General features: G+C 54.7%; 1 protein-coding gene and 1 pseudogene across 1 annotated transcript; one reads left to right on the top strand and one right to left on the bottom strand.

Moving 5' to 3' along the window:
* Positions 1 to 551: 551 nt before the first annotated feature.
* LOC138392324 (WASH complex subunit 1-like) lies at positions 552 to 11,981 on the bottom strand. Its single transcript, XM_069483095.1, is given in 11 exon segments — positions 552 to 616; positions 766 to 834; positions 1,520 to 1,678; positions 2,405 to 2,566; positions 2,661 to 2,862; positions 3,000 to 3,066; positions 3,068 to 3,127; positions 3,312 to 3,448; positions 3,600 to 3,746; positions 3,950 to 4,061; positions 11,768 to 11,981. Coding segments are annotated over 11 exon segments (1,356 nt in total). The 5' UTR covers positions 11,944 to 11,981.
* Positions 11,982 to 19,900: 7,919 nt separating this feature from the next.
* On the top strand, positions 19,901 to 22,092 carry LOC138392323 (olfactory receptor 3A2-like; annotated as a pseudogene).
* Positions 22,093 to 24,614: the final 2,522 nt, after the last annotated feature.

The following is a 24,614-nucleotide window of genomic DNA, read 5'->3' as shown; positions in this document are numbered from 1 at the left end:
CCCAGTCACGTCACTCCTGCCAACCTCTTGAGCAAACTGGAAGACACCTTCTACCCTGACATCAGCAAGTATGTCAAGGGCCATTGGCCTCTCAGCGTGACTATTTAGGGACCCCACGTCTGTCACTGAGACGCTTTCTCCTGTGGGAAGATATTCTCCCTCCCGTCTGCAACAGCTGCCCCTCTCTGTGTCTGGCCCCAGAGAAAGGGGCCTTGGTGTCCCGGGATGTTCTGCCCCGTCACATAGACCCCCTCGGGGCGGGAGGACGGCCACTGGCTCTGAGATGTGCGCGCCCTGCACGGCTCCTGTTCCTTAATTAAAAGCCACTGGTGGTTTCTGCTCGGTTCTGGTTACGCTTCTTTATTGACCCGCGGTGCTCGTCTCTCCAAGTCTCTTCAGGGAAGACGAGAGCCCTCTGGGGAGGGGGTGGCGCACAGTCACACAGTGGTGTCCCGGCAGCCCTGTGGCCTGCAGCCAGCCTCCCCGTCCTTGACCAAGGTCCAGGCACACCTGGGGCCGCCCAGGCCTGGGGGGAGGGATGGCGCAGGCCCCTAGGACTCCCAGTCATCCTCGTCCTCTGACCCAGGCCCTTTCCCAGGCCCTTTCCCGGAGATCCCTGGGAGGGAAAAGGCTGAGAGTGAGGGAGCTCGGAGTGGGCACCAGTTCACCGGCCCCCGGAGACTTAACAGGAAGGAAAAGAAAGGAGAACATGGGAGATGCAAAATATCCCAGGCCCGGCCCAGGGAAGGCAGCTGTGCCTCCTACCTTTGCGCCTCATGGCCAGCTTGTTAAAGAGATCCAACATCAGGTCCCCACCTTGGCTTGTGGCTCTCACTGCAACACAGAAGCCACAGGTGGGGGGTTCAGTGACACGGCCCTCCTGGCTCCCTGTCCCCCCGAGACACTCCCCAGCCCTCCACGGCCTCTCAGAGCTTCATCCCTGGATGCAGCACCGGGCACTGATAAGACAAAGGTGACTTTTGAGGAGCACGCTCACAGCCACCCTGGGAGATGCTGCACGGGGGAGGAAACGCCCAGAGAGGTTGGGCAACGTGCCTGGGACACAGGGCACAGCAGCAGGACCGGGCTGCCGGGACACTGATGCTGCACGCCCAGCGTCACTATGCCAGTGTCTGGGAGTCACAGCAGACGAACTCTGTAGGCTCAAGAGGCTTAGAGAAGTGGCACTGAGCTCACCCCCAGGTCTCTGTCTCTAAAGTACCTGACCATTTCCTTGGACAACTCTTGCAGGGTGGGAGAAGATTCTCTTTTGTCCTAGTTTGAGCTGAGACAGGAAAGCTCCACTAAGCGGCTCCCAAACCAGGAAGGAGCCCGTGGCCACCCAGGGCTTCCAGCAAGCGCCCTGGGGAAGCACAGCGGGCTGGCGTGCAGCTGGGGTGTGAGCCTCACCCGGGGGGAGGGGGACAGAGGGCACCCTGAGGGACCTGGGTGGTGTGGGAGGGGAGGGTGGTGTTTTGCTTGGAGCCCTCCTCCTGCAGTGGCCCTGGGGTCCCCTCACCTTGTTCCTGCTCCTTCTGTTTCTTCTTCTCCAGCTTGCGCTCCTTGACACTGCGCAGCTTGGCCTTGCCGATGCCCCCAGCTTGGCGGATGGACTCCAGCAGAGAGGCCCGGCCACTGGAGGGCTCGGCCACCTCCTTGGGCGCTCCCTGGACAGGAGCTGGGAGGGGAGAAGGTGCGAGGAGGCAGCGCTGCTCAGGGCTGTGGGACGGCCTCGCCCAGCCTGCGGTGGGGGTGACACTCCAGTCCTGAACTGTCCCCTCAAGAACCTTGGGGAGGCGCCTCCTCTTGAAAGAGGAAGCGGGTGGCGCAGCCAGGCCTTCAGAGACCGAGCAGGGCCGGGACAACAACATCTGCAACCGCCCGAGCTCAGGAGTGTTGTGTGCAGGCACCTCCTGCCCTGTCCACCCTCGTGACCAGGTGCCACCCTGCAGAGGGGGCCCTGTGAGTTATCCACGTGCTCACAGTGTCTATTCGACTCGGGAGCCTGCAAAGTGTTTCTGTGCCGTTTTCTGGATGCTGGACACGGACTGGGAGATACGACATTAAAGCTGGAATTTTGTAGCTTCAGGGACACTGAATATTTTGTTGCTGTAGTTTTCAATTTTTTTTTTTTTTTTTTTTTAGCAGACCCCTTTCTTCCATTGGTTTAACTGGGGGACGGGGGGACCCAGAGCCCCACAGTTCTGGAGGTCAGAATTCCAGAGCTCTACAGTTTGAAAACCACTATTTTATGAACCCAGTGGAACAAGATACTTGAAATGAGGACTATTCTGAAAATCTAGGATTTATGACCACTTAACACACCTACAGAAGATCCCTCAGGGATCCTGAAATTAGACACAGGCCCCCTCAGAAAGAGCCCCCACCCCCGCACTGCTCCCACCTGAAGGAGACACGCTGCTGCCACTGTCGTCCTCGCTGGCACCTTGGCCTGCAGGGGCCATGGTCTGGGGTAGGGGGGTGCTGACCAGCGCTGCAGGAGCTGGGGGAGGTGGCGGTGGTGGTGGAGGTGGCGGGGGTGCGCTTAGCACCCCATCCGCTAGGTCTGAAAGGGAAGGTGGGAAAGTGTGAGGTGCCCAGGGAAGAAGGTGGCCCAGCTTCCCCCAAGCACCCAGCTCCCTCCCAGCGCCCAAGCTCACCTGGCTTGAAAGGCTCAGCTACCTGTGTGTGGAAGGTGGGCAGTTCTGGAATGGTGCCAGGGGCAGAGGGGGCGATGCCAGGGCCCAGGTCAGCGCTGTACGTGAGGTCATCCGCGATGCCGGGCAGGTCAGGCAGGTAGGACGGCACGTCGATCTCGGGTACCTGGCCCAGGTCTGGCACATAGAAGTAGTTCTCTGGGACCTGCAGGATTAGGTGGGGGCATGTGAGTAGTGACAGGGACCTGCAGGGGCAGCCAGCAGGTCCTCGTGCGCACCCCATGGAGCTGGGTGGGATACCACCTGGAAAACAGCCCGGGCAGCCCCCGCCTCCCTCCCCACCTGCTGCTCCAGCTGCTCCCTCTTGCTGATGGACAGAGGGGGGATCAGACAGCTCTGTCGCTGCTCCCAGCATCACGTGGGTCTTTGTGACAGCACCAACCAGGGGGTCCAGGAGGACATACTTGTACCTACAGGGGTGGGGTGGGGTCAGGCAGGACATTGTCTGTCCCAGGCCTCCTGAGCCAAACCCCATGGTCAGCTCCTGGCTCCCAGCCTCATGCTCCTGCCAGGCGAACTCTGCCACCCCTGGGGTCCCGCTCAGCCAGGCAGGCCTCCCCCAGGCCCCGTGGCCCTGCCACCGTCTGGCCATACAGGTTCTCAGTGGTGTTGAAGAGCAGCAAGGAGCTGACAGAGCTGATGTTGCTGGGAAGAGCCCCCAGTCCCTCCTCGGTGGCGTCCTCGGGCTGCGGCGTGGTGCTCACACACACCGGAAAGTACTGCAGCTTCTCCTGGGGAGGGCGGGAGTGACAGGGGTGGAGATGTCAGTGCCAGCCAACGCGACCCAACCCCGTCTTGGAGGACAGAACCCACGGTGGGCCCTGAGCCCCTCCCCAGCAGCCAGCCTCTAAGCAAGTGGCCAGTGGCAGGGGTGGCCCTCACCTGCAGAGCCCGCCCATCCAGGGGCCGGTGCTTGCTCTGGATCCTGTGGCGGGGGCGTCTCTGCAGGCCAGGGTCCTGGGCGCCCGTGAAGATGGAGCTGTGCTCCTGCAGGTGCTCTGGAGCCGGGTACTTGGCGCTGGAGAACACCTGTGGACACAGGGCCAGCCTGAGGGGCCCGAGAGGCTCCAGACAGCCGAGGGTTGGTCGGCAGGCGGAGCAGGGGCCGGGGCCCTGGGCAGGAGGAAAGCCTGAGGTCTGGCTGGACAGCAGGAGCAGGGACCCGGGCAACCTCTGACACGGGAGAGGGAGGCGCTGTCCACCAGCCATACATACAGGGTCACGAGTGCTACCTTGATGGCCTTCTTGCTGCCCTTGATCTTCTCAATCTTGGCCTGGGCCAAGGAGACCCTCTCCCCGATGGCCTGCAGCTGGCTCCGGCTCAGCTCTACTCGCTGGGAGATCCTGCCACAGAGGAGATCCCTGAGTCTCGGGCTGCTCCCGACCCCTGCAGCCACCGGCGCACCTCTCCTGACAGCAGCCCTGCCAGGCCGGGGACTTGGCCAAGGGCTCTGAAGTCGGTGCTACTCACTTGTCAGGGCTGATCTCGGTGCTGCCCACGTGACCTCTACAGGAAAATCTGACCTGGAGGGTCTGGAGTTAACTGCACTGGGTCCTCGGAGGCTCCCGGAAGGGATGGAAACCGCCCTGGGCCCGAGCTGGCACCCGTACCCGCCATCAGGCAGGCGCACACAGAGAGAACCCCAACTGCTCACGGGCGGGTGCACACCTATGACAGCTGGCACCGCCTTTCCACACACCTCACCACCACGTGACGGAGACAGAGCTGGCCTCTGCAGAGGACCCTGGACTTCAGAGAGGCCAGAGACTGGCAAGGTTGGACCTAGGTGCCACCACCTGAGTTCAGACCCTAGACCTGTGGGTGAGGACGTGCCCCTGCATGTGACAAATGTGCACAGGCTCTTTCTGGTCTGGCTGCTCACCTGCTCCCACTCTCCCTGGACAAGGGTGGGCTCCGGGACACCAGCCACCTGCTATTCCCTGCACGTGCAAAGCACGTCTGTTTCATGGCCTCTGCATCCAGTGGACTGCGTGGTGCAGACATCCACGTGGCTGGCTCCTGCACGTCACCGAGTCCCCTCCTCACTGTGACCCAGAATCCGGAGATGCACCTGCCACGTCCCAACCCCACGCCTGCCGTGCTTTCCTCCACGGTGACACTGGATGTGGCACCTCTTGCCTGCTGTGCTCCAGTCCAGGGGGTCAGGGCTGGGTTTTGTCCCCTGCTGCATTCCCAGAGCCTGGGACAGTGCCTGGCACGTGGTAGGGGCTCACTCCAGGGCTAAGGAATGACTGAGGTCCAAGTGTCTAACGCTTAAAGGTACACGGCCCCACTCGCACTTTTCCACATTGTTCGGCCACAGGGACGTTCTCACTGCAGAGTGAACTCTGACTCACGGGTGCCCCGCTGTCCTCCTCCCAATCGCCCGTACCTCCCCCACCCCCAGGAACCCCAGCCCTTGGCCACGACAACCGTGCTCCACATCCAGAGTGGTCACCTGAGCCCCTCTGAGAGAGTGAGCGTGTGACAGGCACGAGAAACTAGGGGCAGAGGCTCAAGTCTGGTTGTTGGGGAAAGGTAGGAGGGCAAGGTGGGGTGACACGGGGGTCCCACTGTCTCCAAGGTCAGAGACCCCAGGACCAGGGACCACTGCGATCTCGCTAAGGGTGAAATGCACAGTCAGGAACCTGCCCAACCTGCCTGAGCCACTTCCACCAACTCCGGAAGGTCTCGGCCTCCAGAAAACCCACCCATCAGCCACTTGCACAGTCCAGGGGTCTCCACGCCCTGAGCAGCCTGCCCTGATTCTCCGGCCCCTCACGTGCGGGGGCGCAGCAAGGGGGCAGGGCTGGACTACAGGCAGGCCCCACGGCAGCCAGCCAGGTGGGCAGAGGGCACCGCTTCCTTCCCGCCAGAGGAGGCAGAGCGCGGCTCCGACTCTCCCGATGGGGATGGAGCTTTAACGCAGCCCCATTCTGCCCCTGGTGCTGAAGCACCGTCCCCTGGTCACCTGCGCACTCCACCCGAGGTCCAGAGGGACAGGGCAGGACACTGGGACTGGACACAGAGGCTGCTCTGTCCGGCGCTGCCATCCAGGAGAGAAGCGCTGATGGCTCAAAGTGGCAAAGAGCGGGCTCAGCAGCAGCCTGGCCCATTTCTCCAGTGGGTTCTTACACCGGGTCCGGCAGCACTTACGAAAGGAAGAGGCGAGTCCCGGGCCCAGCGCTGTGCTCGGGCCACAGCGTCTGTGTTCTTGGCAGGGCTATTAGACTGGTGTGAGGGCAGAACCCGCAGCACAGCGCCCCTGGGGCGGCGGATTCTGACGGCTCCTGACGGAACCCTGTGGAGGAGACAGTGCTGCGGGCTGCAGGCGAGCACACACGGGACAAGTCACAGCAGACGCACCACAGCGCCCACACGGCCCTGCTGGGGAGAGACTGACCCCAGCCCTGCACGTGGGGCGCTGGCAGGGCCCGTCCTGCTCAGCCAACACCTGAGTAGGAAGCTGGGGACATCAGGCGGGGGAGGGCCAAGGGCTGCACTGGGGCAGCAGTGACAAGACAGATGCCCAAAAAGGAACGTGAGGCTGCTTTAGGTTTAAACAATCACGTGCCCACACACAGAAGGTAGAGGGAACGTGGTTTAGAGCAGTTCCCGTGAAGAAAGACCTGGAAGTTTCAGTGAAGGAGCAGCTCGGGAGGGGCCCACAGCAGTGTGGTCTGGAAGGCCGCGCTGGGGCTGGGATGCTGATGAGCAGCGCCCACCATGAGGGCGATTTGATTCCCATTCCCGGTCTAGACGCCCCCGGCCTGGGCCACAAGCCAGGTCAGTTTCCAAGCTCATGGCCGAAGCCGCTCCCTGTGGCACATCTGCCCAACACGCGGGAGGAAGCTGCCTCTGCCGGCCTCACTCGGTCTGCTCAGAGCTTGGCCTCAGTCCCTCTCCCTCCACCTGCCCAGAGGGGACGTTTCCCAGCATCCTCTCTTGCTGCTTTCCCTCCCAGCCCTCAGCGTTCAACACATGACTTGCGTGTGTTCAGTTCCTGAAGCGCAGAGCTGCGCGGTGCGGCCGGAGGGGAATCAGACGGCGCACAGCTGCCCCCAGAGCCCTTCAGGTCGAGCGGGGAGGGGCGAACTCAACATCCACAACCACAGATCCCACGGACCTGGGTCCCACGTCTCATTCGCAGCAGGGTGGCCTTGGGCGAGTCGCTAACTGGTCTATGCCTCAGCTTCTTCAGCTGAAAAACAGTCTGGTAATTTCTATTTCATGGAAGTACCGTGAAGGATCCAATGTGCGGAGCCTGTGCAGAGCTCCTGTCCTGGCTGATGGCCCAGGACTCGGTCAACATTGGCTGTGATTGCCCGTGAGACCGGGACGGGTGGGGGCTACGAGCACTCAGAGGGAATCTAGAACTTCTGCACAGCAGGACGAGGGCGGCTGGGGAAGGTTCAGGAAAGAGGCACGTTGAGCAGACGCAGAAGCAAGTTCCAGGCAGAGGAAACAGGCACTTTCAAAGAGATCGCCACAGAGGACAGGGTGTCAGAGCAACGGCAAGCAGCTCCTCTGGCCGCAGCCTGAGGCTTTCGAGGAGGCTCCGTGGGGACCACTGTCCTCCCAGCAGGGCAGAGTGACCAGGACGGGGTTGGGCTCCCTGACCCAGCATCTCTCAAGACGACCTTGCATTCACTGTGGGAGGCTTCCCATGAAGCCAGGCGGCCCCAGCCCCTGCAGGGCTGCCACTGGCCGTCGCAATCAGCGTGCCAGTCCCCGGAGGCTGCTGGGGAGGAGGAGCACCCACCCTTACCCAGGTTTGCTGCGTGTCCTCCCCTCACCCCTGTCATAACCCCAAGGACGCAGACCCTGACCCTGGGCTCTGGCCTTCACCTTGTCTTCTGCAGCCTCTGGGACAATTAAGAACGATCAGCTGGTGACGCAGCGGCTGACTGAGTGCTGGGTGCTCTGGGGGCCACCAGGTGCCAGGCAGTGGCGGGAAGGGGGGACGGAGGGCGCACAGGGAGGAAGGAGGAGGGAGGAGGAGGGAATGGACAGGGAAGGCGAAGAGGGAGGAAACGGAGGAAGGAAGAGGTGGGGAGAAGGAAGAAGAGGGAGGAAAGGACAGACAGCCTTGCGGACAACGTTCCCCCTCTCTCAGGAGGAGGGAGCTGGAAAGTGGCTGCTGCTTCATGGGTGAAGTGGCTGGGCTGGTGCTGCAGGGACATCAGATGACATCATCCAAACTCCCACACAGGAGCTGTCCAGCTCTTCCGACCTAGGCCACCCCAACCCCTCCTGCCTTGTCATCCGTGTCACGTGGAGCAGGCGACATCTCTGGGCAGGTATTTTGGGACCTGGCTGCTCCTAGGTGAAGGTGAGGCGGATACAGGGACTGGGATCTGCCAGGCGGGAGGAGGTGGCAGGGAGGGGCTGGCAGGAGTGGCCCAGAGAGCCAGGGACGTAACTGTCCCACTCTCCGGGCTCTGCACGGCTCCACGCAGTGCAGAGTGGGAGGAAGGGGCGCCAGGCTGAAGTGATAAATCGCCATGAGCTCACCAACCTGGCCACCAGGCTCGGGCTCCTTGCCCTACCCACCTGTCCCTTCTTTGCAAGAAGCTTCCAAGCAGGAGGAGCATGTCTGACAGGAGAGAGCTGCTCACATCCCACCAAAACAGCCCTTGACAAATGAAAAGCCCAAGAGCTTGTCCACTGCAAGAGGGTCGGAGGACAGGGGACGAGGATGGGTGTCGGCCTTCTGCCCCACCTCCCACTGCAGACTCCCCCTCTCCTCCATCCTGTCCGCAATCTGCCACCATGTTCTGTCACTGTGTCCTTTGCAATGTTTCATCCAGCCCTGCCGCCAGCATGGCCCTGAACTGTGGCCTCATCCCTTTCACGTCCCCACTACAGTGACAACTTCTGGGGGACCCTGGAAATTGCCCTCCCCATCTTGTCCACGCTGTGACGGCTGCCTGACGAGCCCTCCCAGAACTCTCTGTCCCATCACCTCCCTGTGCAAGGACCTGCTGTGGCTGCCTAAGACCCCTGAGTTCAGCTCAACGACCCGTCCTGTTGCGAGGACCCCCACCGGTCCTCACTCACTTAACCCAACTTTTCCCTTCTCGCCACGCTACCCTCCCTGCTCTGGAGCACTCCCGCAGCACCATGGAGGACGCAGAGGAACACAGGGGCGCACACCCCAGAGGGAAGCCAGCCCACAGGCACACCAAGGTCACGTGTCCTCGCCTTGTTCTGCAGTGAAGGAGCCGAGCATAAGGGACAGGTGGCATATCTATCCTCCCTGTACAGAAGCAGCCACGCTCAGGCCAGCCTCCCCTGGCAGCCTGTGAAACGCTGTGTTCCAGGCCACATCCGGACTTCTCTCCCAGCCTGTGGCCCCCATGTCCAGACCCCTCCAGTTGAGCCGCACGGCCACCTTCCCAGCCCTGCCCTCCTCCAGGAGCCCCCGGCCCTGGGCAGCTGGCACAGTTCTCCTCCCAGCACCTCCTTCCTCCTCGGGCTCAGGGCTGAGGCAGTGACCCAGGTCTAAGCCAATCGCGGAGTGACATCCCCTGGCCCCAGGAATTGAGTCTGGGTAGACATGAGAACCAAGCCAGGCCAAATGGGGCGAGTGTGACTCCGGAGGAGATGCTGCCCAGTGGGGGGCATTCTTTCCAGAGACCTGGCCCTGAGTGCAGAGCTCTGGCCCAACCGGTTGTCACCTTCCACCAGGAGAGCAAGGTCTGTGTGGGAACGGAGCCAACACAAGGAGCCTCGCTGAAGTGGAGTGAAAGCAAAACCAGGTCCTGACGGAACCATCCGAGCCCTTCCGCTCCAAAGCCTGCTCTGCTGATGCTCACTTTCCGCCTAACCTGGCTGGGGGCCTGACTGGCAGGGCAGCCTCCGAGTCTTACTTCTTCCTCTCCTCTCTCGAACCCCAGCAGCCCACGCAGTTCATGCCGTGCACCAGGGATCACCCAGCCCGATGCTCTCCCATCCCACACTGTGAGCTCAGAGATGACATCAGCAGGGAAGAGCTGACATTTCCTGAATCCTTATTCGCTGCCAAGCACGGTTTCATTCCTTGCATATTTTATTTATTTATTTTTATTTTTTATTTTTGAGACAGAGTCTCGCTTTGTTGCCTGGGCTAGAGTGAGTGCCGTGGCGTCAGCCTAGCTCACAGCAACCTCAAACTCCTGGGCTCAAGCGATCCTCCTGCCTCAGCCTCCTGAGTAGCTGGGACTACAGACATGTGCCACCATGCCCAGCTAATTTTTTTTCTATTTTTAGATGTTTGGCTAATATCTTTCTGTTTTTTTAGTAGAGAAGGGGTCTTGCTCTTGCTCAGGCTGGTCTCAAACGCCTGAGCTCAAGCAATCCTCCCACCTTAGCCTCCCAGAGGGCTAGGATTACAGACGTGAGCCACTGCACCCAGCCTCCTTTGCATATTTTAATTCATTTAATCCTTACCACAGCCTAGGAGGAACATATCGTCATTATCACTTTTACAGACGACAGCATCAAGGCTTAGTGGGGTTAAGTGACTTCCCCAAGTACACAGCAAGCAAATGGGGGAGCCGGATATGAGCCAGTCATTCTGCCAGAGTGAGCCCTTGCTACTCAGTTCTGCCCCTTGGTTACGGGACATTCTGGACAGGTTTGGGGCAGGCGGTGGGGTGGAGGATTTCGGGCATCAGAGGGCAGGGAAGAAGCAGGAGAGGCCAGAGGATGTGGTGTTTGCACCATGTCCAGCTGGAGGCAATGACCCCCCTGCCCCAGGGGAGGGCTCCAGGACAGCCGGACGTCCAGCCGGTGCAGGAGGAGGAGATGCACGGGAGTGGGGGGGACTCCAGGTCTGGCGTCCAACCGGTAGGGGGTGACCTAGACCCTGAGGGGACCCTGAGTCACACAGTTCACACTGGATGGGAGGAAAGGCCCCGTGGGAGGCACAGGGTGGCACCCGGGAAGGAGACCCAGCTTCATTTCAGGTTCCTCCTGGCCAGACAGGGACAGGACCTGCTCACCCAACACAACCTGGGACCCTGCACGGAAACAGCAAACACTATCCACGCATTCCTGCTCAATGAACACGGAAGGTGCTGGCTCAGCGCTGAGACACGAGAAGCTGCAGCTCTCCAGCTCAGAACCCCCAGTGGCCCCTGAGGCCCCGCCGGCCCCTCCTTGCTCCAGGCACACGGGCTCCTTCCAGGTCCTTCCCACCTCCGCCTGTTAGCGCATGCCCTTTCTTTCTGGAATGTTCTTCTTCTTGACCTACCCATTCACTCACATATGCCTCCCCTGATCCCTCCAGCCAAGCCAGGCCCTGTCACAAGTCCCATAGCACATGTCCCCTTCACAGAGAGATGCCAACAACCCCACAGAATCTGGGCCACAACCTGGTCTGAACTCTGGCTGTGCCACGTTGCCAACTCTCTTAGCCTCTCTGTGCCTCAGTTTCCTCATCCGTACACTGGAGGTAACAACAGGACCTCCCCATACAGTGTAGCAAGTGTAAATGAGTTAACGTGCTCAGATCAATGGTGGTGCATACTTAATGCTATATAAATATTAGTAATCACAAAATATTATAAATATGTCTTCACCATTGTCATTAAATAACTAATCATGCGAGTGGTTGTTTGTCTCTCCTGCCAGGGTGTCCTCCAGCTGGACAGGGCCGCTGCGATATTCATTGCTGTATCCACAGAGATTATTAGCACAGGGCCTAGCACACAGCAGTGCCGGGTAAACACCTGCCGGCTGCGGGAACCAGTGAAGGAACAGGGCCCGCGGTGGGAGGACCAGCACCAGCTGGGAGCGCAGAGGCACCATTGGGGCCCGAGGGACCCACAGGAAGCCAGAGGCCAAGGGGGGCAGCAGGCAGTGAGCTCCCCGGCACTGAGGGGAAAACGCTTGCGTACTGGGCTCCTGCCTTGGACCCGTCCTGCACAGGGAAGCCAGCTGGGTCCCCCAGGACCAAGAATCAGCAAAGGGGCTGCTCCCAGAGGGTGTGTTCCTGGGACTGGAGAGAGAACTGCAGGGACAGGGGGCGGCCCTCTGATCAGGTGGGGGTGGGGGCAGCACCTACCTGCTAAAGATGTCTGCGGAGACCTTCTGGAGGTACTGCAGGGCATCCGCCACCTGCTGGATGGCCTCCTCCCGCCTCAGGTCTGGCTGGATGAGGGGCACCGCATACGTCTGACCTGCCAAGCAGTGCTGGGTCCTCACGGGAGTCATGGTGCCTGCGTGGGCGAAGCGGAGCATCAGGACCACCCCACGCTCACCCCTCCCTCCCAGCACAGGCCAAGGTGGTGTCGAGAGACAGCACAGCCTCATCCCACCCGCCTGCACAGGGCAGAGAGCATCTGGTGGGGCCAGGAGCTCACAGGAGGCAGGAGGCAGCTGATGCCTGTTGAGGGAATGAGGGAGGGAGAGGGCAGGACCGGGGACTGGGGAGTTGGTAGGGACAGTAGAGGAATTCAGAGAATGGGGCAACATTTCCTGTCTCCCTAAAAGGTGCATGGTACCTGCAGGCACCCTGACCATACATGGTCTCAGGTCAACTCCCCACACGTGGAGAAACAGGAAAGAAACCCTGGCCGCAGAGTGAAAAAGAGGCTGGAAGCATTGGGATGGGTGGGGGAGGGGGAGGGCGCTGCCTGAATCAGCCGCCAAATGGTACTGGATCCCGAAAAGCACAGAAAATGTGTACACTTGGGTTCTTCCCACTGGAGCCCCCAGGAACTCGGGGCCTGCTCCTGACACAGACTAGGCAGTGGCGAGTGACTCTAGGTAGAGGAGTGTCCAGGCTCTGCTCACACAGGCTGGAGCTAAGGGGCCAGGAGGGAGAAGGTGCACGTAGGGGCAGAGGACAGGAAGGAAGAAAGACGCTCCTTGAATTGCAAGGCCAGGGCAGAGTCTATTCATATTGGGTCTAATTAACTCCTCTCCCTGATGCCACTATAGCAGTAATTACCTGCAGATGGCGCTAATTTGATTGGCAACACTCAGGCCAGGCAGAGTATTAAGGTATCAGGCCCCTATAATTAGGCCTAATCACAGTGCCTCACTGGAAGACCATGAGCAAGACATTAATCAGGCCTGGCACTGTGCCCAGACCTGCTCCCTAGGCACCACACTGGGGCCCTTGGTTGCAATGGAGGTGCGGGTGGGACTGGCTAAGTATAGCAGGAAGGGCCTAGGAGGCTTCATTTGAGCTTAAAGTGCTATGTGACCTTGGGTAAATTGCTAGCCCTCTCTGAATCTCTGATTGTTTCCATTTCCCATTCTCCAGACTGAGAACTGACACTGCTCTTAAGAAGTGGTTATTCCCAAAACTAATAATGCATATATTAGACAAATATATCACACCAACATCTTCACCAAGCTGGAACCCACTCCTGTTCCTCCTGCTGGCTTCTCCATTTCATCCTTCTCCCTTCCTGGTTCTCTCCTACCCTCCCGAGGCCACCACTTTCTGTGCTCCGAGATGCCCTTTCTGCTCTTCAGCTCTCTCTCCAGCAGCCAGTTCCTCCTCTGCACTCACGCACTCATCCTCCCTACATTGGACAGTTCTTAAATGATTATCATGAAGATAATCCTTATTGTCCCTTTCTGCAAATCATTATTTTACTATGCTACAATGCTACTACTACTCAGGAAGGACACCCTCAGCGTCCCAGACCTGCACCTGCCCTGAATGCTCATCAGGGCCAAGGAGTTACTCCTCCCCTCCCCACTTCTCTTCCCTCCTGTCAAATAACCAAAGCATGGCCAGCTGGTCCCCAATCATCTCAGGCACCTGACCCACTGAGACCAGCACAAGCCTTTCAGGAACTTTCTTTCCCCTGCCCTCCTTTGTATTATACCGATGCAGATCTGCTGTGATTCCTGACTTAGTCTGTGCCTCAGGCCTCCCAGCTGTAAGATTTGGACACAGGAAAAGATAGAAGATACTTTCTGTGCAAATCTGGAGATGAATTCCTTGTTAGTTACCATATCTGAATGTAAGTGTTTGTGCAGGCACACATGGGAGAGGGCACAAGTCTCCTAAACAAGGAAGTAGCAAGTCTGTTCAAGAACTAAGAGAGTTGGCCAGGCACGGTGGCTCACACCTGTAATCCCAGCACTTTGGGAGGCCAAAGCAGAAGCAGGAGGATCACTTGAGACCAGCGTGGGCAACACAGCAAGACCCCATCCCCACAAAAAATAAGAAAAATTAGCCAGGTGAAGTAGCATGGGCCTGTATTCCCAGCTATTCAGGAGGCTGAGGCAGAAGGATCACTTGAACCCAGGAGTTTGAGGCTGCAGTGAGCTATGATGCCACTGTACTCTTCCTGGGAAACAGAGCAAGACCCTGTTTCTGTTAAAAAAAAAAAAAAAAAAATAATAGAGACTGAATATAGCTGATTAGTGGCTTACTCATTCTGTCTGCAAATATCTTCTGATCGTCTATTAGGCGCAGGACAGGATCACAACAAAGATGAATAAAACACCACACTAGCCAGGGAGATACCTCAGAAACAGTCAAACCTCATGTGATAGGTGCTCCAATCCAGCCAGGAATACAGAGCTAAGGAATGATAAATCCCTCTGGGGTTTGGGGAGTCAGGAAGAGCCTCTTAGCAGAATCTGTACCTCTCTATCTACCAGGCCCAGGAAGACAGGTGCAGAGAGCATTCCAGGTAAAAGACCAGCTTGAACAAAAGGTGTGCAGGGGAATGGCATGTGGTCTTTAAGTGTGGGGGTACAATCGTCCTTGGGGAAGTATTAAGAAAAAGAATGATGAAGACAGGCCAGTTTGTGAGAAACACTGAATACCACGGCTAGGAACCTGGACTTGAGCCAGGAATGAAATCCTTAGAGCTGTGCTACCAATATGGTAGCCACCAGCTACACGTGGCTACTGAGCACTTAGAATGTGCCTAGTCCCAATTGAGATGTATTTTAAGTGTAAAATACACACCAAATTTCAAAGACTTAGTAGGAAAAAAAGAATATAAAATATCTTATTAAAATTTTTATGTTAATTACATGCTGATATAACCATATTTTGGATATATTGGCTTAAAGAAAATGTATTACTAATTTCACCTGTTTCTTTTTACTATTACTTCTTTCTTTCTTTCCTTTTTTACATGAGTCTCCTGTGATTCCACAATTGATCTTAGCCAAAAGGCCGAGAAGTGATCCGTGTCCGTTCCTCTTTTCAAGCAGGAGATATCCTAGAGTGGATTCTGGCCTAATTATCAAAATTAATCATAACATTATAACTTTCTTGCCTTTTCCTCCCTACATTTGATAGTTCTTAAATGATTATCATGAAGATAATCTTTATTGTCCCTCTTTCTGCAAATATCTTACTATGCTACAATACTACTACTAATAATTACTACTGGCTGATAATACCTATATATGTTAGAACCATTCTAACTCCTCAAGAACCATCTCACTTAATTCTTAATATAGCATTTTATCATCATCCCCAATTTTAGATAAGGAAATGGAATTGGACAGACCAAATAACATTTTTGTCAACATCAAAACACTAGCTTGTGATCAAGCCCAATCTTGAACCAGTCTTCTCTGAATTCAGAGCATGTGTTACTTACTAGTATGTTTTATTGGGGTTTTCTTTACACTAAAAAAGCAAATCTTAAGAGTTCAAAAATCTTGTTATTGCTACTGATTGTAAGACACCTTATCTTGATACTCTGTCCTCACGTAAACCTACACTAGGTGTTATCCATATTAAGGGAAGAAACAGGGGATCTCACACTAGCTGAGCCCCTCCTGTGTGGGAAACACTTTCAGTACTTTAGCAGACATCACCCCAATCGTTTACCTTCACAACAAAGCTTCGAGTTATGTATTATGATCTATTCTGATGAATGAGAAAACCCAGACACAAAGAGGTTACTTGACAATTATCTTTTGAAAAGCCTGTGGTGCTCATCTAAAAAGACGATGCATAACCTCTTATTCAGTGGAAAAACACAATATATAGTTGAGAAGACACACAGGATTTAGTCGAAAAATTTATAAACAGCAACCTTCTATTAGGGAGTTTTATAAGTAGAAACCCTAACTCCTCAGTTCCATAATGGATGACTGCAATTCATTCTACCTCTGTGATATTTCCTGCTCATCCATTTTTTGTTACTTTTTAATGGATTCCATAAATACATAAATATTCTTCAATAATCGTGCTTTTCTGGCATCTATGCCATGTTCGTCAAGATTTTTTTTCAGATTCTTTTAATTTGCAAAAAGAAATTATATATATTTATCGTGTATCGCATAATAGTTCTATAGGACAGCGCTGCCTTAGAGAATCTGGGAAGAACTAGGTAAGCTCCCAGAGAAATGAACTACACCATACCCCTCTCTCATAATGCGGCTTACAATTTCGGAAGTGCGCGGCGCCCTTCCTGCAAACCATTCAGACACCCCGCGCCAGGCTCTGGACCCCTAGCTTGAGAACCTCAGCTGTGGGCCACCAGGCACCAAGCAGGGCTTAAGCAGCGTGGGGGCCACTACAAGGGGCCGGCGGGTCGCTCAATAGCTACGGGAGCTGCAAAGGAACCGCACGACGATTCGGTTCGGCCCGTTCCCAGCACCGGGACGCAGAGGGAGGGAAGGCGCGTGATCATCGGGGGCGGCGGGCGAGGGAGGGAGCGAGGCCCGGAGTACGCGGTCCCCGCGCCCAGTCGGCCTCTGCCTCGCCGCGCGGGCGGTTGGGGGTCCGGGGGGACGGGTGTGGCCCTGGGAGGAGGGTCCCGGAACAGGGTGGGGAGACACGTCTTCGGGCGGGCAGCCCGAAAACCCCGGCAGAGGCGGATGCGAAGCCAGACGCGGGGTCTGCAGGCAGAGGCACCTCTGGCGGGCACTAGCTCGCCCTGGTCCCCCCGCGTGGCCGCAGACACCGCCCGGCGCCCGGCCTCCCGCGCAGGAAGGGGAATAGTCGCCCCCCGAGCCCCCTCAGCCCGGCAGCCTCGCCCGGCCCTTGCCACCCACGACGCCGCGCGCCCCCAAGCTCTACCTGCAGCAGCCAGGGCTCCACTCTCGCCTGCGCGCGCGCGCACGCACGCGCGCTCCCGCGCTGCCGCCCCGCCCGCCCCGCCCGCCCCGGCCGCCCCGACGCCCGGGACGCCTCCGAGCAGTTGGGGACGCTCCGTGCCCAAGCGCTCACTGGGCTCGCGAAGCCGCCACCGAGCGCAGAATCCCCCCGCCCCCTCCGAGTTTCCCATGTCCACACGGCCGGACCTCTTGCCTTCCGATCGCCAGGCCGCCCCCACCCGCGCCCCCAGCGCTGCAGACCGTCCTCCCACGCCCCTGTCTCCTCTCCATGTCCCCTCGGGCTCACACCCCGGCTGTCTCCGCCCTCGACCCTTGAGGGCAGCCCGCGCCCCCTCCCGCCGCACACGCCGCGCTGCTCTAGTCGCCTCGCCCGCCCGGTCTTCCCGCCTGTACCTGTGCGGGGCTCCCCGGTCCAGAGTTCCCGCGCACCCCCTTTACAGGGGAGATCGGGCAGCCAGACGCAAAGGACAGACGTCCCGTGATTCCACTCACCTGAGGCACCTGGAAGAGCCACATTCAGAGGTGGGGGGGAGGCGGGAAGCGGGGCGGGAGCTGCGCAGGGAGCGCTTAGTGCGCGCAGAGTTTGAGAGGATGAAACACTTCGGAGATAGATGACGCGATGCGAATGGACTTTATGCCACTAAATGGACACTTAAAAATGGTCCATTTCATGTTATGTATATTTCAGCACACACACCAAAAAAAGCTAATAAAAAGCTGGTAAAAAGAAAGAAAAAAGAGGCTTAAAAAACGTTAAATATATAAAGGAAGCATCGGTGGAGAGATCCAGCAATAGTTCCTCCTGGAATCCACTGTCTTGCCGCAAGACTTTCTGGCCCTTCTCTTTTAGGGTTGCTGGATGCCCAGTTAATTTGAATTTCAGATAAACAACGAATAAGTATGTCCCAAACTAAGCATGGAGGAGACACATACTTATGCTAAAAAGTACAGAAAAGACTTCTAGGATTTAACATGAAAAAGGAATTCTTTTTAAGTATCTCATTAATAATTTTTTATGATTACATGTTGAAATGAAAATACTTTGCATATATTGGGTTAGATAAATGTATTATTAAAGTTAAATTCACTGAAACATTTTTGATATGGCTACTAGAAATTTTTAACATGTTCCTCACTTGATATTTATATTGGACAGCTCTTCTCTAGACTAAAGGCTGCTAAGAGGAACCTAACTCTGGCTTCAAGTGAAAGAGGAGAATTAGCAGGGCGAGCGCAGAAGGCTGGCTATGGCAGGGCCAAAGGTAGCTTGGTGTGGAGAGTGGTATAGAGACAGTTCCTATAGCATAGGCTTAGGTGTGTCGTAGACACCCCCAGAGCCCCACGCCTCTGTTCCTGTGCTGGCAGAGTGTGTCTCACCTATGGCAGCATAATCACCCCTGGGCCACCAGCTTCTCCAGCTCAGGGTTGGGGCCTTATTTCTCCCTGTATTCCCAGGATCAGCAGCATGCCACACTCATAGGACACTCGCCATCCATGTCTGCTGACAGGTGGAGCGGCAGTGACAGAGCCATCTGTGTAGGGGGCTGGGGTGTGTGTGGGACAGAAGAGATCTTAAGGATAGAGGAGGCCAGGACCTGAGCCAAGTGGAAGGGGAGGGGCCAAAGCCTGCTAGCAGGAGTGTCATCCCCTGGGGCAGCTCCTGGGACCCCTCAGAAGTGGACGGGAATGGTGTCCCTGTTAGTCCCACAGCACAGCCCAGACCCCAGCTCCATCTGGGTTTCTGCAGTAGCCCCCTAATTGCTGTCTTGTGTCTGTCCTTGCTCCTTCAGTCTATCTCAACGTGGCAGCCAAAGACATCCTTTTAAAACATGTCAGATTGTGTGACACTTCAGCTCAAAACTCACATCTCAGAGTATAACCCTGGTCCCTTCAAACAGCCTAGGTGGTGACAGACATGAAGGTGGCCTCATGACCTCATGTCCTGGCATTCATCCCCCTGCATAATCCCCTCCCCTTGAGTGTGGGCAGAACCTGCTACTTGCTTCTGACCGTGACTGAGAGAAAACAGCCAGGTGGCAGGACGTATGCGTGATTAATTACATAAAACTGTAAAATTGTCATGTTATCCTACTAGAGGCAAGCCCCTGCTGCCTTGGAAGAAGCAGGTTGCCATGTCCCCAGCTGCCACACACAGAGGGTCAGCAGCAATTAGCTGGGTGACACCTCCAGGGTACAGAGCCTGAGGCCTTCCGTGCCGCAGCCTGCATGGAGCTGAGCCCTGCCCTGTAAGCCCAAAAGCAGATCCTTCCCCATTCCAGCCCTACACGAGAACCCAGCTCTGACTGACACATTTTTTTTCTCTTAATTTAAAGAAGTTTATTCTGAGCCAAATGTGTATGACCGGCTTGGAGCACGTGGCCTCAAGGGGTCCTGAGAAAATGTGCCCTCACCTTTTTGTTTTTAATTAAGATATAATTTATATACCATAAAACTTGCCCTTTTAAAACATACAATTCAATAGTTTTTAGTATACTCGCCAAGTTGTGCAGCCATCGCCACTATGTCGTTTCAAAAGTTGTTTTTTTTTTTTTTTTTTTTTTTTTTTTGAGACAGCGTGTCTGTTGCCCGGGCTAGAGTGCAGTGGCATCATCACAGTTCACTGCGACCTCACACTCCTGGGCTCGAGGGATCCTTCCACCTCCGCCTCCCAAAGTGCTAGGATTACAGGTGTGAGCCACCATGCCCAGCACCAAAACACTTTCATAATACCAAAAAGAAACCTTGTACTGGTTATTAGTCATTCCACATCCTCCCCTCCCTCAACTCCTGGCAACCACTGTGTACTTTCCATCACTATGGACGTGTTTATTGCAGCCATGTGGAGGACACAGTTAAGCTGTGCCCAGATTCTTGACCTACAGGCACTGACATAATAAATGTACGGTGTTTTCAGCCTGTAAGTGTGTGGCAAATTTATTGCATAGCAATAGATAACTAACACAGATTTTAGTACAGGAAGTGGGGTGCTGCCATAACAAATACCTCAAAATGTGGGACTGGCCATGCACATGCGAATGTCTGCTTGGTGGGGATGCAGCACCCAGGGCGGGGAGGGAGGCTGGGCCAGCGGGAGAGAGAGGTGAGAGCCACCTCTGGGGCTGCTGAGCTCCTGTGCGCCCTCATGCTCCCCTCCACCTGCACATGGGCAGCAAGGACGCCGGTGGCGGTGGCGGCTGGGGACTTGGAGAGCCTGCTAGAGAACCCTGTGCATGCCGCGCTCTACCTCAAGGAGCTCACGGCCATCCTGCAGACCCAGGAGAGCCTCATCCACACCCAGCGCCAGCGCACCCACAATTGGAGCACAGAGAATCGCAGCCTGTGGGACCACCAGGACCTGCTGCAAGCCCAGCCTCTGCCAGGCTCTTCCACTCCCCTTCAGCCACTTTGTCATCTCGCCCAGCCACCGCACCCACCGCCACCTGGGCTGAGGAGCCTCTCCAGGACCTCGGACAGCTCTCAATCGTAGGGGCCGCGGGGCTCCAGTCACAGTTTCAGCACCACGGACAGCTCCCGGCGTAGCCCCAGCAGCAGGGCTCACACACCCAGTAGCCCAACCAGTCCCTGGTGACACTTGAGGCTGTCGCAAAGAGAAAGAGCATGCCCAGAATTGTGGCGCTGTCGCCAGAGCCCTCCTTCATCAAATCCCCCACCGCCCTCCGCAAGGCCATCCTGAGCAGGAGAACTGAGCGGTGGGCCAGAGGAGAGGGGACTGTTGCGGTGGAAGGAAGGGAAGCAAGTGGGTGAGAGGAGGAGACAAGGAAAATCGGGTGCACATAAGAGTCCGCAGGACTTCGAGAATGTGAGCTGAAGGGGCGAGAAGATGCTTCGGGGCAGAAGTGTGTCAAGGAGATTTGGGGGTAAAAAGTTTACGGAAAAGCAGCCTCAGGCAGGGCCTTCAGGAGATATTCCAGAAGTCATTGTTATCACAATGACTTGTGATGGAGATGACAGCTCCATGCCTGTTACTGCCCCTGAAGACCTTCCAGTGGAGTAAGATGTGGAGGTGGAAGACAGGGATATCAACGATCCTGACCTTGTGTGAGCCTAGGCTAATTTGTGTGCTTGTGTCTTAGTTTTAACAAAAAGTTTTAAAAGTAAAAGAAATTTTAAAAATAGATAAAAGCTTATATAATAAGGATATAAAGAAAGAAAATAGTTGTGTACATATGTGCAATGTTTTTGTGTTTTAAGCAAAGTGTCATTACAAAAGAGTGGAAAAGTTTAAAAAATTAAAAGGTTTAAAAAGTAAAAATGTTACAGTAAGCTAAGGTTAATTTTTTTTTTTTTTTTTTGAGACAGCGTCTCACTCTGTTGCCCGGGCTAGAGTGCCATGGCATCAGCCTCGCTCACAGCAACCTCAAACTCCTGGGCTCAAGCGATCCTCCTGCCTCAGCCTCCCGAGTAGCTGGGACTACAGGCATGCGCCACCATGCCCGGCTAATTTTTTCTGTATATATTTTTAGTTGTCCATATAATTTCTTTCTATTTTTAGTAGAGACGGGGTCTCGCTCTTGCTCAGGCTGGTCTTGAACTCCTGAGCTCAAACGATCCACCCGCCTCGGCCTCCCAGAGTGCTAGGATTACAGGCGTGAGCCACCACGCCCGGCCTTCCTATGGAGCCTGCCTTACACAATTATTCTTCTTCCACCTTCTGGCTGGGATGGACTGCTTCCTGTTGACCGCCATGGCCTATGACCGGTTCCTGGCCATCTGCTGGCCCCTCACCTATAGCACCCGCATGAGCCAGACGGTCCAGAGGATGTTGGTGGCTGCGTCCTGGACTTGTGCCTTCACCAGTGCACTGACCCACACTATTGCCTTAACTACTCTCAACTTTTGTGGCCCCAATGTGATCAATCACTTCTACTGTGACCTCCCACAGCTCTTCCAGCTCTCCTGCTCCAGCACCCAACTCAATGAGCTGCTGCTCTTTGCTTTGAGTTTTTTGATGGCAGGTGCACCTGTGGTTCTCATCATCACCTCCTACATCCATGTGGCAGCTGCAGTTCTACAAATCCGTTCAGCGGAGGGCAGGAAGAAGGCCGTCTCCACACGTGGCTCCCACCTCACTGTGGTGTTCCTCTTCTATGGGACGGGTGTCTTCAACTACATGCGTCTGGGTTCAGAGGAAGCTTTGGACAAGGATAAAGGGGTTGGCATTTTCAACACTGTTATCAACCCCATGCTGAACCCACTTATCTACAGCCTCAGAAACACTGATGTGCAGGGTGCTCTGTGGCGGATACTTGTGGGGAGGCAGTCACTGACCTGAGAGGTGACAAGGTCCCTCCTTTCCTGCCTCTTCTGGACTGAGGGAAATTCCCCATTATGGCAGTAACCAGTAAAAATTGGTCAATAATCATTTTTTCTTATCTCCTGATGCCTGAAGATCAGTGTTCTGTATTTGTCATATACAAATGCAGGAGACCCTGCATAATTCATTCCTTTATCACTCAACAAATATTTATTGAATTACTTCTATGATCCAGACAATCTTTTAGAGCATGGATGAATGAAATAGAGAAAAATCTCTGCACTCATGCAACTCACATGCTATAAAAGTAGACAAAGTAAGCGTCACATGTAGTGTGTCACATGGTGATACGTGCTATGGAGAAAAACAAAGAAGGCGGATATGAAGTTGGGCACTGCCAAGCTAGCCTCCTGGGCAAGTGGCTGCTTTGTTTTCAGTTGTGCCCATTTTCTGGGCAGAGTTGAAGCCTTGCAGCCCTGTATGCCTGGGAAGCAATGTTTCACGGGGAAGGGCCACTTGGTTAGTCACAGCTGAAGTAACTAAGAACGTCACTGCAAAGTTTCCTTCTGGTGGGGATGTCAGATTCCCTCCAGATCAGAGTAAGTTTTTTTTTTCTTTTTTTTTTTAGCCATGAGCCCAGTGCCAAACATTATTTCATTCAGCTGTTTGCCTTTCACCTTCAAGAATATCAGTTTTCTTCTCTCTACTACCACATAAGAATCCCACTGTATATTTAGGGGACAGTTGGGTCTAGAGAAGAAAAGAGCCCGATAAATAAAACTGCATTAATGCATACATGATACACCCTAAAGTCAAGAAAGGAATGTTCCATCCCCTGCCATGTCTTTTTCTCTTATTTAATGTCACCTTCCTCACACACATGATAAAGCCTGTAAAAGAGTAAGCATTTATACTCCATTTAGGGCCTTAGAATTTTCATTGTAGAGTACCCAACGTAGCCTTTTCCTTCAAAGTCTTTCTTTTCTCTCCCAAAACTCCTTGCTTGCAAAATATGTATCTATAAATGTAGTTCCTGGAAGAAAATCTTTTTTTTTTCCCCTCTCTTTCTCTCCTTCTCTCTCTCTTGCATGGACTGAGCTGATTATTTAAGGAACACAAAGGTGTCATATGCATATATTAAAACTTGTCTTTAAATATGTGTTGTGATCTCTACTTGAATTAGTATTCTCTTCTACTTCCCAAATGTGTTTATGAAGTATACATCACACCCTTTTTCCCTTTGGCAATGCCTCTTTCTGACCTTATGTTATTAGTACATCGGGATAGCTCCAACCCACAGTATTTCCTCCCCTTCGTGTTCATCCAGCCCTCATCCCGTTCATTTCTGATTCTCTCCAGCCTCCCTGGGAAGGCTGCTCACCCTGTCCTGGCAACTCTACTGTGCCTCTGCTGTATCATTCCTAACACTGTCCCCATGGCTGCACCTGGAGCTTGGCTTCTCCGTCATTTCCTCTTGGGGTCAAAGGACTGGAAAGATGAGCTGTGATGAGAAAGTGAAGCTATGAGAGTGGGAGGCAGGCAGGATTGGAGTGGAGCAAGGACAATGAAATGTGAAGACACAGGGACAGGATGGTGAGCAAAAGGGGTAGGAAGGAAGGGTGTGTCAACAGAAAAAAACCCAAACTCTGTAAAATAATTTTAAAGAGATTTATTCTGAGCCAAATTGGAGGATCATAACCTGGAGCCAAGCCCAAGAGGCCTTGAGCAAGTGGACTCGGTGTGGCTGGGTTACAGTTCAGTTTTATACATTTCAGGGAGACAGGGGTTGCAGCTAAAATCATAAAGCAATACGTGGGAGGCATACATTGGTTTGGCCTGAAAAGGTGGGCCATCTCAAAGGGGGGGGGGGACTTACAGGTGGGTTTGAAGATTCTTTGGCTTGTAATTGGTTAAAGACATGAAGCTTTGTCTAAAGGCTTGGAATGTTTCAACATAAGGAGCTGTTTATCAGAGATAAGCCACTGGACATATATTTGTAGCGTAAATTGAGGACCTGTAGGTTTTGTCTTGCATACCCTTAGGCCTGTTAATGGGTTACAAAGGATGTCCCCAAGAAGGGAGGGGGACATGATAAGGCATGTCTGACCTCCTTCCTCCTGGCAGGCAATTTAGTTTGGGATATTCCTTTGGCCAAGAGGGGGTCCATTTAGTCAGCCGGTGGTGGGGGGCGAATTAGCCTTAAAATTTTTAGTTCACAATTCCCTCCTTTTGGCGAAGATATTTCAGAGGCAGCATCTATGGCCAAACTCTTATTTTGTCCCATCCGTTGCCAGGGTGGTGTGGCTACCTGCCCTGGGTCCATCCAGTCCCTCGGTGGGACCCCTGTGGCCAAGAGGACTTTAGAGCCGAAAGGGGGCTTACAGCCAATTAAATATTTTAGGCCAAAGAGGACTCGAGGCAGACAGGCACTCATCAACACTTTAAAATCTTCTAGGTGACGTAAGAGTAAAATCCAAAATGTCAAAAGCTAGGCTACAAAACTAATTTATCTGTTTAAGTGTTGAGCTACTACATTCTTGGGCTTAGTGGTAGACTTGTAGCAAATATGAGCATCATTAAT

This window comes from Eulemur rufifrons, chromosome 9 (genome assembly GCF_041146395.1).
Source record: "Eulemur rufifrons isolate Redbay chromosome 9, OSU_ERuf_1, whole genome shotgun sequence".
Lineage (NCBI taxonomy): Eukaryota > Metazoa > Chordata > Mammalia > Primates > Lemuridae > Eulemur > Eulemur rufifrons.
This window is presented reverse-complemented; position numbering and strand designations above follow the sequence as displayed.